Source organism: Anabrus simplex, chromosome 1, assembly GCF_040414725.1.
Source record: "Anabrus simplex isolate iqAnaSimp1 chromosome 1, ASM4041472v1, whole genome shotgun sequence".
Lineage (NCBI taxonomy): Eukaryota > Metazoa > Arthropoda > Insecta > Orthoptera > Tettigoniidae > Anabrus > Anabrus simplex.
This window is the reverse complement of record NC_090265.1, coordinates 954,599,022-954,614,833: the sequence shown is the minus strand read 5'-3', so window position 1 is coordinate 954,614,833 and position 15,812 is coordinate 954,599,022. Positions and strand designations below refer to the sequence as shown.

The window sequence follows — 15,812 nt, the reverse complement described above, 5'->3', positions numbered from 1 at the left end:
ACCACAGGCAGGTTACTCAATCATGAAGATGCAGGCCTTTTAGAATGAGGAACGCGTCCCCTTACTCACCATCATATCAACAATATCACCTGTCCTGAAGTTGCCACAACTGACACAAATATAAATGACGTCGTCTTGCCTTTGTTCTCAAGAAAATAACAATACCGCGCTGGTCATGTACCAGAGCACTCGCGCTCGTAAAGTTAAACTTGAAGTAAAATGGCCGACTGTGTAATGAGACAATAACTAGAAACTGAGAAATTACCACATACACATATATCATGTCTGAAAATATGAAAGTTACTGAAATATCTTCCCCTTTTAACTAGAGAAAATCGCATTAACAATAATAATAATAATAATAATAATAATAATAATAATAATAATAATTATAATAATAATAGCAAGATTTAAAGAAAACTGCTTCTACTATTCGGAACTTGGAATACGAAACTGCGATCGAGTAAATCGTGAATCAGTTGCAAATTCACACCCATATCGATATTCGAATAATCGTGAAGAATACGCTAACAAAGGTCGTGGATCCAATCTCCACCATCCAGCACATTCTCATCCACACTTCATGCAATAAATCAGATAAAACGTGATGGCTTGTTCTCGTACACTTTGAAATCCTATTATCTAATTAATCTAGTCCTTCCTGACTTTAATATAAATCCGTTTTACATTTGCATTTACATTTTAGCCCCGAGACGTTCACTGCCTCTCAACCATCAAAGGAAAACAAATAAATAATAAACAAGGCAAAAGGCAAGGAACTGACTTGTAAAAAGAATGTCGTTAACCCCTCAGCTATAAAATCTCAATAAAAAAGAAAGCAAGCTATGACCTTATGCAATCGGTCCACATGAACTTTACACTTATTTACATGTATATAAACAAGCTACCTTACATTTACTGAAATATGACATAATCCTTCCAAAAACTGCTAAACCTACTGAAATTAAATAATAACTAACCTCTCCCCTTGGCTACATTAAAACACGTGCCCAAATACGTTTCAACACTGCAAATCTAATACTCGTCATTTGTTGATTCGGACGCCTGTTTCCGGTCATCCCGCTCCCAATCCTTCTAGCCAGCCTTATTGACTGGAACTCGTTCGGTCCGTGGTTCACCATCCTGGCGTAGAAATTGGGTCCCAGTCGTCTTCCTTCTTCTACTAGTTCGGATCTTGACTACAACATTCCTTTCATTCACGGTATTACAACAGGGTCAATACAACCTACCAGTAATTTCCCGTGACTATGAAAACCAGTTCTCATTCCCCCCGTGACAACTATCCGGTTATCTAACACCATTGTTTGTTTGAGTCGTCAGTCCATAGACTGGTTTGATACAGCTATCCTGTGCTAATCTTTTAATTTCTACATAACTGCTGCATCCTACACCTGCTCTAATCTGCTTGTCATATTCGTACCTCGGTCTACCCCTACCGTTCTTACAACCTACACTTCCCTCAAAAACCAACTGAACAAGTCTTAAGCTGTGTTCTACCATTCTATCTCTTCTTCTCGTCAAATTTAGCCACAACGATCTCCTCTCATCAATTCGATTCAGTATATCTTCATTTATGATTCGATCTATCCACCTCACCTTCAGCATTATTCAGTATCACCACATTTTAAAAGCTTCTTTTTTCTTTCTGAGCTATTTATCGTCCATGTTTCACTTCCATACAATACCACGCTCCAAACGAAAGTATTCCTATATCAGTGTTCGAAGTGACCAAATTTCTTTTCTTAAGAAAGCTCTTCCTTGCTTGTGCTCTATGCATTTTATGTCCTCCTTACTTATGCCATCATTAGTTATTTTACCACCCAAGTAACAATATCCATTTACATCCTTTAAGACTTCATTTCCTAATCTAATATTACCTGCATCACCTGACTTCGTACGACTGCACACCATTACATTTGTTTTGTACTTATTTATTTGCATTTTGTACTCCTTACCCAAGACTCCGTCCATATCATTCAGCAATTTCTCCGGATCTTCTACAGCCTCAGATAATATAACAAATTTCATGGTTTTGATTTCTTCTTTTCGGATTGTGATTCCCTTTCCAAATTACTCTTTGATTTCCTTTACTGCCTGTTCTACATAAACATTGAAAAGAAGGGGGGTCAAAGTGCAGCCTTACGTCACTTCTTCCTGGATTACTGCTCCTTTTTCATAGCCCTCGATTCTTATCACTGAAGACTGATTTTTTATATAGATTGCGGATAATTCTTCGTTCACGGTACCTAATTGCGATCACCTTGAGAATCTCAAATAGCTTGGTCCAATCAAAATTATCGAATGCCTTTTCTAGATCTAAGAACACCATATACGTGGGCTTGTTCTTCTTAATTTGATCCTCTAAGATCAGACGTAAAGTCAGGATTGATTCACTTATTCATACATTTCTTCTGAAGCAAAATTGATCTTCTCTCAACTCAGTTTCAACTTGTCTTTCCATTTTTCTGTAAGTGATATGTGTTAAAATTTTGCAGGCATGAGATACTAAACTAATGGTGCGGTAGTTTACACACTTGTCAGCGCTGGTTTTCTTGGGAATAGGTATAACAACATTCTGCCGAAAATTAGATGGCACTTCTCCTGTCACATACATCTTACACACTAAATGGAATAACCTCGCTATGGTGGTTTCTCCTAAGGCAGTCTTAATTCATAGGGAATGTTATCAATTCCAGGTGACTTGTTTCTAACCGTAACTACGTCAATTTCCCAATCACTCCGCACTTCAACTGCATTATGTCACAGCACAGCATCTGGAAAACCGTATACAATGCTGGACTAGAAACTATGGCGTTCGAGTCGTCGGAAAGACTATTTTAAGTAAGCAGGCAACTATGCGCGTAAATGTACATATCGAAACTGTTCTTTACTTATGAAATTTGAAGACAATGAAATGCAAATTTATCAAAGTTCAATTCCACCCAGAAATGTTAATGCGTAAAAGTAAAATTATTATATCGGCGTTGTTCTTACAGGCCCCCATGCCTTCAAATATTCTTGGCTCGCTCCTAAATCATGAGTGATTAAGTGATGTTTGAGCGTATTGAGCTAAATGTTAGAAAGTCCCCACACGATCGAGACACATAATACCTGACTCCGCACTCGCCGTAAGTGCACACTTCTTCTCACAACTTTACTACTTTGAAGACTCCGGCCGAATAAGGGCAACTATCCCACGCGCTGGTCACTTTTACAAATTCACCTCCACAGACGCTGTCCTACACTCGTTCAGAGCTATATCTTGCTTTAACCAGTGTATAGCCAATATTGGATTGATGCTACCATTTCATTGGTTCAAATCATCACGTCACCGGTGCTCTCTTCGAACTGATATCGTATGATATTCTAGCCTTGTGCCGGGCTTCAGAAATGTGGTCCGTCGGTTCACGCTATTGTCTTCCATCATTTCCTTGTTCTAATGCAAGCACGTCAAGGTCGGGTGCGTCAAGTAGCAACCCCTCTTTCTTAATATAGCTTACGAACAAATAGACCCTCGGCTCCAAGCTTCCGGTTAAAATTTTCAAACCCATGTCTTGGTCACTGCAAATTACCAGTACTCACTAAAAAGGAATATTCAATGTACTCTCAATAAATGAATGATCAAGTAAATGAGCAGTTCGATAAGGGCTCGCCTTGTCATAACGAATATGCATATGTTCTCTTAATTCGTTTATGAATTCATAATAAAATGCATATCAGTTATACATATTTTTGTTCAGAGACGTGCTAGTTTCAAATTAAAAGTTAAAAATAGAAATTTTCCCTTAAGAGTTACAAAAAGATCATATTCGTCGCCTTCTTCATTATTGGCAACAAGCGTTTGAATGCCTGATTCCGTTTGATGTGCTAACATGTGTTTATATGTCGGTGAACCACTGTTTTCACAACTACATAATAAAGTTATTCAGTTTTATTCAACATTACTTCTCCTGAGCTGGAGGAATAAAGAATTGCACATTGACAAGTTCAAGGAGTGTATTTCTGATGTCTTCCTAACTAACTCTCTCAACAAACACTTTTTCTGAAGGAAAACATTAATCAACAACTTTTACTGTGTTTGTCCCTAGGTGTTGGCTGTATCGAAATTCCGGGAGTAAGATGAGTTTTCTTGATGAGTTTACAGGACTTAATATTTGACCACCGTGGTATTGACAATGATTCTCACTGTAATCGAGACTTTTCCAGTTTGTATAAGAAAACACTCTAAAGCATACACATAATTATTACCTGGTAGTGGAGAATGTATAGTAGCAGTGTCTGCAAGTTGTACCAGCTCTGAACCATTGTGGGAGCTAAGGCCTTGCACGATGTCGACATCAATTTTAAGCGGAATTCCCCGCGGAGAGCTTGTTATTGTATTGATCTGTAGAAAAAAAAAACAACATATTCGTAAAATACATATTTCCACTTCGCATTCTAAATATTTAAAATAAATTATATGTGGCAAAACAAACGGTACTTAATTGATAAGATGTATGTTTTAATGACGTCATTATAACGTGTATCTAACTGCATATGTTCAAAAGCTGCATCCTCAAGTCTCTCACGTTGTTCATAGCTGTCCTGTAGATTTTTGAGCATGTTAATGAACACAGGCTGCACAAAGGACAGAAATATGACTGTATCTAAGCTCGTAATTCGGGGCATGCTGAAATAATCTGTAGTATGTCAGATAACACACCTAAGAATGTTCCCGAATTACGAGAGAAGATATATTAGTTGGCATTTATTTTGTGGTAAAATGTGTTCATCAATATCACCTTAAACAGATGGAATGTGGAATTAAAAACTTGCGTGCGTAGCATTACCACGTGGTATTACTCATGGTGAACCGTTAATAGAAGCCTAAATACTGATTAGATATTTATATACGCAAGTAAAGATATTTAATATTAACAAAATAATCATTAATAAGAAAGGTGCATTTGAGGGCTGGCGGATAACATGCTGTGCCCAATCATGATGACTTGTGGAAAATTATTGGCCTTCATGTTTCACAAGTTTAAGAACACCTGCCTTATATAATACTAAACTCTGCGTAATTATTGCATCCAGCATCTACTCAGACCTGTTCGTCATATTCTCGTCTTGGACTCTCCATACAATGTTTACTCGAATAAGCAAATCCCGGACCGAGCTCGATAGCTGCAGTCGCTTAAGTGCGGCCAGTATCCAGTATTCGGGAGATAGTAGGTTCGAACCCCACTGTCGGCAGCCCTGAAAATGGTTTTCCATGGTTTCTCATTTTCATACCAGGCAAATGCTGGGGCTGTACCTTAATTAAGGCCACGGTCGCTGCCTTCCAATTCCTAGCCCGTTCCCGTCCCATCGTCGCCATAAGACCTATCTGTGTCGGTGCGACGTAAAGCAACTAGCAAAAAAAAAAAGAAAGCAAATCCCGGTGCCTGAGAACATGCTTTATCAATCTATCCCTCGTCATGTTCAAATAAGAATGGAAAATGGTTTTGCCTGACGCTCCCGAAACTGAAATTACAAAGCACGAGACACCCGCAAGTACGCTTTAGATAGCGTTCGGAGAACATTTAGCCGGCTACGTTTCACGCAAAGGAAAGAAAACACTGAGAGATATAGTGTCTGTCCATAAATTCATTTTTATTGTTATGATTTTCAGAGGGAGCCATCATTCTTGAAACTTTCTCGGTCTTCCCGTCATTATATTTAAATTGAATAAACATAAAAATTCCTAATGCGTTTTCCACGAAAATGGCCAGTAATAAAGTAGAGGCTGCAGAATTTCCCCAGACTTGTTCCTATCAGAGCCTTTCACTGAGATATTTGAACTTAAGTTCCTTAATCCCGTACCTCGGTAACACTAGCGAGACTTTAATTTTAGCTATGTATCATTTGAAGGCGCCAGTACTTGCGTTTCTTATCTATTGTGCAGTTATATGATTACTTTCAGTGTTTTTCTAAGGGTTGATTGCATGCGCCGCTTATAAATAGTTACTTTCACTCATTACAAATCGCCGTAACAATTCATTTTGCCCTTCAGATTATCATGAGTGAAAATTATTTACAGTGTTTATCAGTTCTCTAAATAGTCATAAAATTAATTTCCACGTGTGCGAAATCTCAGGCAAAACCTAGTCCATCATATACACCGAACGATGTTAGATCGTAGTGCTCTTACGTGTTTCTAATCGTATTGTACGACACACGTCGACGTAATATACATAAAAAAGAGAAAGAAAAAATATAACAGAACCTAAAAGTCGATGCTGCCAGGGAAAAGGAGTGTGTCAGAAAATGACTTGTACTCTTCTCCCCTAGATAGATATTAACTTGTTTACTTGTACTGTTAGGACGAAATTAAGTACTTTACACATAGTTTAGTTTTGACTTATACCACTTAAAACAAAGATCTAAATCCCTTCCACGGCTAAAACCGTGGAATTATCTTACTTACATTTTCTGACTTACACTCGTTTTCCCTGGCAGCCTAAAAATATAACAGAAACAGCGTTTAAACACCACAGTTTGTTTTCAAACTTCAGTATTCTCCATAATCTCGCCATGTAGCGCACTTTGTTGCTTATTTATTAGGAAGAGTGTTTTAGAAAATACACTAGTGAAAATAAAAACCCAACACATTAAGGAATGGAGCATTCACCTTGGTATTGGAGATATGGAATTATTAACCTCCCATCCGTTGGGAGTTCCTGCTCTGCTTTAAATGTTCATAATAATCTGCAGTATTCCAGGAACATAATGGATTCAAGCGTCATTATGAATTAATGTACTTAATAAAATAATAATAATTTCGTGTGGCTATTTCTAGCCGAGTCCAGCCCTTGTAAGGCAGACCCTCCGATGAGAGTGGGTGGCATCTGCTATTTGTAGGTAACTGCGTGTTATTATGGTGGCGGATAGTGTTATGTGTGGTGTGTGAGTTGCAGGGATGTTGGGGACAGCACAAACACCCAGCCCCCGGGCCATTGGAATTAACCAATTAAAGTTAAAGTCCCCAACCCGGCCGGGAATCGAACCCGGGACCCTCTAAACCAAAGGTCAGAACGCTGACCATTCAGCCAACGAGTCGGTCTAAACTCGTGTCCTCATCCCGAGGTAGTGCAGCTCTTTTCAGGCACATCCCCAATGGAGGTGAGCTGCATGTATCATTTCAACCACATACCAGCCCTCCTGCCATTCTTAAATTTCTGGCAGTACCAGGAATCGAACCCGGGCCCCCGAGGACGACAGCTAATAACACTAACCGTTACGCTAGGGAGGCGGACATCAATAAAATGACTTTATTGTATTAAATTACTGCATCCTACCCAGTGTTCAGTACTTTACTATTGATTGAAAATATTCTAATGTTGCATGATATTAACAACTTGTTGATATACAACCTTTTATATTTTGCTCATACAATAATAAATCTATCTTTTACCATTTATTGATGGATACAGTACTTTTCCATCCATCTCTTGGCACAGGTCAGAGCAAAGTGTAGCTTCCACCGAAGTCCCAGTCTCGTCCATGGCTGTGATAGTGTGGAAGCTGCTGGGGTATGGGTGGTGCTCAGTAATGATATTCGGAGCACGACCAGCGCGTCTGATATTTATAAATGGTATTGTGGATAGGGTCATTTGTGCTACAATAGCATTTTCTGGCCCAGTGAGGAAAGAAATGGCAGACCATCCCACTTCCCATCTTGTCTAGTACGCCTCATTTTGGCACTGCCATTGTTTTTTGCGGTTTCCCTATAACCACTTAGCCTTCGGTGATGATATTTGAGGATACAACCGGCCTTCGGGCTGATGAACAAACAGACAGGAAATAATAAAACTAGTTTTGTTTTTAAATTAATTCCAGGAGAAATAGATCACGGCCGATAGCATGACGTACCTTTTAACTCATTTGCAACAATATTAATTTTAAAAGTTGTGAAATTAGTCCTAATGTGTTTATTTTTGCTTAAAACTTATGTTTAAATCATAAATATTATTGTTCTGAAATAACTTTATGTGTGTGTCTTCGAAATTTGAATTTGTTCAGCTAAACGTTTGCGTTATGTAATCCTTTCTTCCTTTGTACCCTTCATTTATGCTCAGTCATTTACTCGTCATTTATTGTCCTTTCCCCTTTCCATGCAACTCGAAATAATTGTAAAAGAAGTGTAATGAATAAACCTTTGAAACTTGCTGTATCTAATGTTCTGTAGTAGAGACAAACCTGATCTTTCCTCCTCCATACTTTCTCTCCCGCCCGGCAAATATAAATATACGAACTCATCGTGCTCGAACAGTACCTGTCAGAACAAGCACGGTATTTCTACATAATACAGAAATGGAGTGCTAGTGAAGAGCTTACCCTTGCCGGTGTAAGGATTTAAGTATAGTTCCGACATTTGCTTGGTGCGAAAATGGTGAAACATTCAAGGATAGTGACGTTGTTATTTGATTTCACATCTACCGACACAAGGTTACAGTTACGTGGCTGGCTCTATAGCACTATAGAGCCAACTTGTTGTCTTCTTCACCTAGATGTTTCTTCGATCTAAAACTATGGGTAATATTTGGTGTTAGTGCAGGACTGGGTAACTGTGCTCTAGAATGCGGGAGGGAGCTAACACACAAATTGTTAAAAATTAAGTTATTGCCATATTTGGATATTACTATTAGACTATATATTTATTAGCCCAAATTATATGAATAATTATTATCCACTTTTACTCTCCCACTGCCCAAAATAGAGATTTTGGAGTATCTCTGAATCACATTCTTGCAGTGCGAGAAGGAGCTAAGCTAAACGGTAACATTACGTCAACTAGTGGTAGCCAAGAGCACACGTGGTTACAGTCACATGTTTTGTTGCAAGCAGCAACTTCAAATCTAGCTAAAAAAAGCACACGGGCACATCTGGGCAGAAGATGAAATTTCGCGACGTATGTGTCAGCTGTACCACACCAAGCAAGCACATGTATAAGTCCCGTGGACGAGTAAGGAGGGTCTAATTTACAGAGAACTACTCTACGTTTTCGGGAAGAAGTTGAGGTTTTGAGCAAAAGTACTGGACGACCTTGGAAACATAGAGCATCAAGATATTTGAACCCCATCAGAGCTTCAATCCTGTTTTCAGAAAGATTGCTGGTGCAAAACACAAGGACTTGATGTACCTGCATCCTTACATCCCTGAAAAACCATCATTCCGTGTACCGTGCTCTTCAACCAGACACTCAAGTTGCTAACAGAGAGGAGGAGCAGGCTGAAAGCAAGTACAGTACAGGTTTCGATGAAGACAGCTGCTTAGATTCGGTGTGACTTGAACCCCAGACACTATTAGTAAACCTTAAATGGAACAAGAAATTCATCTTGAAGTAAATATGATCCTAAAACAAATAATTGATTAAAACTGGACTTTTGTAGAAGTAACTCAGTTTTTGAATTTCATTTCTCAGGTTTGGAGATATGAGCTGATAATTTTCAGATAAATAATAGATATCAGAGGACGATTTTAATTCTCCTATATTTGTTGGACTGTAGATCATTTTATGAACCAAAAAAGTGACTCTTAATGTGCTCACTATCACGCCATAAAGACAATCTCAAAACTCAAATATCTCAGTTCCATATCTGTGTGGGTTAGCTACCTCTCGCATTCTAGCACTCAATCAAATAACTGTATTATTATCTAGTACTTGCCGTCGATATCCAGTGACCCGTTTTGTTACGTTCAGTGTGCACAGACAGAGTGAACATTGGTGTGATACAGCTGACACCATCCCATACTGGAGCAGCACTGTGAAAAACCGGAGATCCAAGCAGCAGCAGAAGTGACTACGAAAAAGAACATTTGAAGTAATTAGAACCAAATATAAGGGTTGTTCAAATGAAACATAGACAGAGCTGAAAACATTACAAATAATTGATGGGACAGTCAAAGAGGTGAGAGCACTGCATGGTTTGCTGCTTTTAGTAACAGTTTAGAACGAGGTCAGTCTGAGATAAGCGTCCGATAAGTAAAATAAAATTTTAAATCAATATTCATGTTTAATGGTAACGTCCAAATGAATGACATGATTCAATTCTCTTGCATAGAAGGTACCTTAAACAGGAAAACTGTCACAAAGTGTACTTGTGAGCTACCATTAAGAATATCTTTACGCTGTCTATGTAGCAGTGGGCAGTCGACAACACTGTTTTCGCTGGGGTCTTATGGATCATCCACCTTGCAGCCATGATCTCTCTCCTTGCGGCAGGTCACATCTTTGGTCTTCTGAAGAAAGCACTGAATATTAAGCGTTTTTTTCACAGATAAAGCGGTTCCTGACAATTTGGATGAATGGTTGAGCCGGCAGCCATCATCTTTCATTGTGGAGATTATAGAGAAACTTATTCAGCGTTGGCGCAGAGTCTGTAGACTCTTTCAATCTGTCATCAGTATGCTGCCGTTTTGATACAATGTATGCTGTCTGTAATTTTCCAGACACCTGTCCAAGTTTCAAATGAACAACCCTTGTAGCTACTGCAACCAAAGTCTAAGGGTGTCTGTCGTATGCACCTGCACTAATTGTGCGTTCGAGTCTGATAACTCTGTTATTGAGGTTATTATGTATTAAACTGATTGTGTGGAAAGATATATATGTTGTACCAGTAAATGCCCGTATTTTATAGCTTGAAAAGCATGAGATGAACGAAAGGCGTGGAGCGGGTACAGAGAGTGAGAGGGTTTTACTTCGAATGAATTTCATATCTATTTTAAACTGTTGATTTATTAAATAAAGTCAAAATTATGTCACCTCATTACAGTTGAGATCAGTTAGGCACGATGTGCTTCCGTCCTACTGCTGGCGATGTCCCACGTCGAACCGCTGTTCCTCCCGTCGTCACCATGGAACACCTCTCGGTACCATGGAACCGTGTACCAATCCTTCAAGTGCTGTTCTGTACGGTCTTGAAGTTCTAGATGTTATGGAAGGTCTCGGATTTCAAGTTGCAGGGTTCGCTCACGTGGAATAATGGAGCAAGCACATGTATAAGTCCCCTAGACTTATAGGATCGACGAGTAAGGAGATGTAATTAATAATTGATTTTCACTGTTCCTATGAAGGGATTAAAGAAATGCTGATATTTCGTGCTGAATGTCAATGGAATCACACACGAGGCACTTCTTATAATGAATTGCACTAGTCTCTAACTTGAGACAAAAAATTAAAGAACTCAAATAAGATTTTTGCAGCCGAATGTTAATGGAATCAAATCTGCACACTTCCTAATATCACTTTCACTTGTGGAACTAAGCATACAAGAAACAAAGGTATCTGGTGCTCTAAATGTTTGGAGAAATGAGGACGCAAACCCTTGTCGGGCCCTCTAGGATTTCAAGATCACTTTGATTCTATCTACAGTTATTTGGAGAGTTTATTCATTGAAATGAACACTGCTGGATGCCACTGGATGTTAGAAGTAAAATGACTAACGTGTGAACTTAGTCCCGTTCACATACTCATTTGAATTTATATACAATACTTTTAGAATGCAAACTATTGACCGAAATTAGTCCCTTTCACTCGCACGGTTGTTTTAAAGACGTAGAATAATATTGTTAAATCAATTTATGAATAGTGAAAATCGGTTACGTGCACACAATATCATGAGTTCACAAATAATGTTAGACTATTTTTACACGAAGTTAAGAAAGTTATTAGTATTTCAAAGTTTGATTCAAGAAAACTAAGTATCGATTGACAGTTTATGAACGTAAGAATTGTAGGTTTTGACACATAATATTTTAGTCACTGGAAAATATTCAAAGTATCGCACTCGCTAACTACACGGCTATGTCCGTAAATAGAGAAATATATTAAGACTTTTGCAAAGTATCGAAGACTTCCACTTTATAAGATCGACGTATCGTAGCACTGACAACCACCACCAGTGAACTGTACAGGTTCGACTGTAGGAAAAGACTGATTTTTTGTGCAATTTTCGCGTTTCTTAAATACCAAAGTCTCGGAGACTGCAGCTGTTTCATTCTTCTCAACAACTTTCTCAATCAGTGGTGGATTTTAATGGAACTTGGTAGTATTGGAGGTATTAAAATGGGGTGTACGGTGACGTTACTCTCATATTCGTACCATAATTAATGTACGAGTTATTATGGGTAGAATGTTTGGAAGGTTCTACAAATGACGTAATAGCTTGGCGAGTTGGAGCTGGCTCCTACGTCACTCGCCACTTGTTCGCTGTAGCCGGCTGCTTGATTGGTGCGCGGCGCATATTTTGAAGTTTGAAATACTTCAAAACCAATTATTCTAGACCAGCGTTTCTGGTTCAATATATACAGGGTGGTCGGAAACAATGTGAACCGGGTATATGAGCGTTAGAGGGTTGGTCATACTGATAAATAATTGGAAGAAAATATTTAGATATCTCGCGCCGTTGTCATTTTATCAGCTGGTGAATTTAGCAGATGCAGAGTAGGTCTCGGCCCTTAAGTGGCCACGGCTGGTCCGTGGTCCAACAGCTCTGCACTCTGACCGGCCAACCGAGCAGAGGAGGGGTGGCCACGGCTCCACCACGTATCTGCATTCGGGAGATGGGACAGGGCTGGACCTGACGGCTGGCCCCAACCGTCGGCTGTCCTGAGAATGGTTTTCCGTGGTTTTTCATTCACCTGCACTAAGGCGAATGTGAGGAGAGTTCCTAGAATAGTCCAGGGTCGTCAGCCCTCTCACATTCTCCGAGCATCTCCTTCACTGTTACAAATCTCCTGGCCTGAGAGTCGGCATTACCGTCTAAGAGGCCCGCCTCCCCCTTCAGGGGAGGAATGAAAACGTTTTTTGTAGTAGTAGTAGTAGTAGTAGTAGTAGTAGTAGTAGTAGTAGTAGTAGTAGTAGTAGTAGTAGTAGTAGTAGCCAATAAGATCGCTTCGCAGGCGACTTCATATGGGCTTTGCGAGGCGGAGTTGCTAAATATGCACGCGGCTTATGACTGGCCTCAGATCGCCAGAAGAAATAAACTCCTCCAGGGGAGGGACTTGAACAAAGACTTCCCTGCTGATAGGCTCGGATCATAGCAAGCACGCTACGGTGGCCATTGGCTGGAACTCACTGTGTGTTAGTGTTTGATGTATATTTCTCGGCATGACTCTCAAGCCCGACCAACACTCTACCGCTCATTTACACGGTTCACGTTGTTTACAATTGACTTTACGTCGCACCGACACAGATAGGTCTTATGGTCACGATGGGACAGGAAACGGCTAGGAGTGTGAAGGAAGCGGCCGTGTCCTTAATTAAAATGCAGCCCCAGCATTTGCCTGGTGTGAAAATGGAAAACCACGGGAAACCATCTTCAGAGCTGCCGACAGTAAGGTTCGAACCTACTATCTCCCGAATTCAAGCTCACAGGTGCGCGCCCTAACCGCACGGCCCACTCCCTTTTTAAAGAAGAATAGGTTTTACCATTCGTCGAATAAAGGTATCGGCAAATGGTAGCGAATAACAACGACAGGCTTGAAAATGAAATACTCCGTTCATTTCTTAAACATAATATCATAAGGGTTGAGAATCTAAAGATGTCATGTATCCATTGTATGCTCCGGGGTTAAGAGCCCTTAAGGAATCACCACTTATAGTCACCCATTACGACAGACAGAGGATACAGTGAATGCATTCCAAGCCCCTAACCACAAGACTCGCATTATTTGTTTGTTCATCAAGTCTCGTACATTCAATTCTTCTTCTTTTTCTTCTCACTGGGTCTCGTTCTAAATTTGTTGGGAGCAGCACTTGATGTAGATTCAGTCATGTTCTATGAACAGGTGCCCTTCCTAACTCCAACACTATTGCTAGTTTCTCTGATGGTTAGTAGCGTGGTGTGTTGTGTGTAGATTAAGATAATTGTATTAAGACGAACACAAGCACCCAGTTCCCGAGCTAAAAGAATTAACCATACATTATCGAATTGAACACAGGACCTTCTGAACTGAAGGTCAGCATTACGTCCAGGGATATGGGCAACAGTTTTAGCACCTTCTGTGAAAGATACCAATTTACAGTACATACTGTACAACGTCCTTCTTCGAAGCGTGTGTTCCATAAAAGCTATATTTAACGAGGTGTGAGGTATATTTCGCTTATTTGATACTAACATGGGCAACGGCACCGGATGTCCGAGAAAAGCACACGATTTACCAATGTGTACAAGCAGTACGAAGAGTCAACATACGTCCACCCCCTTATCTCGCGGAAAATTTCAGTTGCCACCCCATGTTCACTAAGGCGTTTTTGCTTCTGGTATCGTGTACCTACGTTTTTCCATTTTTGTTTGTGTCAATATTTGTGATTCGCCTCGAGATATAGTTCTTAACATGGTGACTTTTTGGATGTTCGCAGCCTTTTACTTCATTAGCAGCTACGGCGACTCATTACCTACGGATTATGGTGGGTACGAGGTGAGGGAGCTGTTAAACATGATCTCAAATGAAGTATCAACCTATTAATATCTACCATTGTCCACCGCCGGGGAGAGAATCCAGCATTATAATAACGATTCAACCTCCTATGTTGTTATTTATTCTATAAATATATGAATATCCTAAATGAATAAAAATAATTAAAATAAAATAAAATAACAAAAATAAATATCTAAACTGTACTTACTAAATATAGCTCCATTATTGGTCCATACAATTTATAATTATCTGGATGACTTGGCCAAGTATTTATAGCTGCACATTTTGCGAGCAGTGAATCCCCATACGTTCCTCCTAACGAGGCTACTCGGTCTCTCGAGGTCATGACGCTTGCTGATAATACTACCATTATCGTAACTGGTATCCTACGTCATCTACTTCTACATGTGTAAGATCATGAGTCAGTTCTCTAAAATGTATCTTATGGTTGTGACGTTGCTCTTTTTTTTTTTTGCCAGTGGCTTTTACGTTACACCGACAAAGATAGGTCTTATGGCGACGGTGGGGTGTGAAATGCCTAGAAGTTGGAAGGAAGCGGCCGTGGCCTTAAGTTGCTTGCTGTTCGCATGATAATTGACTAAATTTTGGGATTATTTATTTTATTTTTTTCTTCTTTTCTTTCTTTCTTTCTATCTTAATCCCTTTTCCCTCAGAGTTGTTTTTTTTTCCTTCGGACTCATCGAGGGATCCCACCTACCGCCTCAAGGGCAGTGTGTTGGAGTGCGAGACTTTGGGTCGGGGGGGATATTTTATTCAACAATTGGCTTACGTCGCACTGACACAGATAGGTTTTATGGAAAGGCTCAGGAGTGGGAATGAAGGGGCCGTGGCCTTAAGTTAGGTACCATCCCCGCATTTGCCTGAAAGAGAAGTGGGACCCCGAGAGTGGACCCCGTTCCAGCCCTCGTAACACTTTTAAAATTTCGTGGAAGAGCAGCGAATCGAACCTGGGCCTCCGGAGGTGGAAGCTAATCACACCAAACACTACACCACAGATTTATTTATTTTATTTATTAGCTATTTCCTCGGCTGCGCCTGCGTTGAAGTCAAACTTCCTCAGATTTATACACTTTTTTTTCATTAATCTGCCTCTGTCTTAGCCTTGACTTTGACAATAAGAAAGTGACTGAGGTATGAGTGATGCTAGTAATGCCTTTCCTTATGCAGTCATTCCCTGCCATGAACGGTGCGAAAATATTGGTCATATGGTCGGTTGGTGCACGCATTTCAGTGGGCTTGGCAGACTGACTTCTTGGTGAGGAAAGCAACGGGTAACTACCTCACTCCTCATTTCCTTAGTAAGTCTTTTCAGTTATGCTTAGGCC

General features: G+C 39.9%; 1 protein-coding gene across 1 annotated transcript in view; it reads right to left on the bottom strand.

The window, feature by feature from the left end:
• Window positions 1–14,812, bottom strand: part of LOC136857617 (hemolymph lipopolysaccharide-binding protein) — a 33,905-nt gene extending 19,093 nt beyond the window's left edge. Inside the window, exons 1-3 of the mRNA XM_067136406.2 lie at window positions 14,675–14,812; window positions 9,711–9,845; window positions 4,270–4,405 (exon numbers count right to left, since the gene is read on the bottom strand). Of these exons, the coding sequence (XP_066992507.2) occupies window positions 4,270–4,405; window positions 9,711–9,845; window positions 14,675–14,812 (409 nt within the window). The remainder of the gene's footprint in view (window positions 1–4,269; window positions 4,406–9,710; window positions 9,846–14,674) is intronic.
• Between the last annotated feature and the right edge of the window lie 1,000 nt (window positions 14,813–15,812).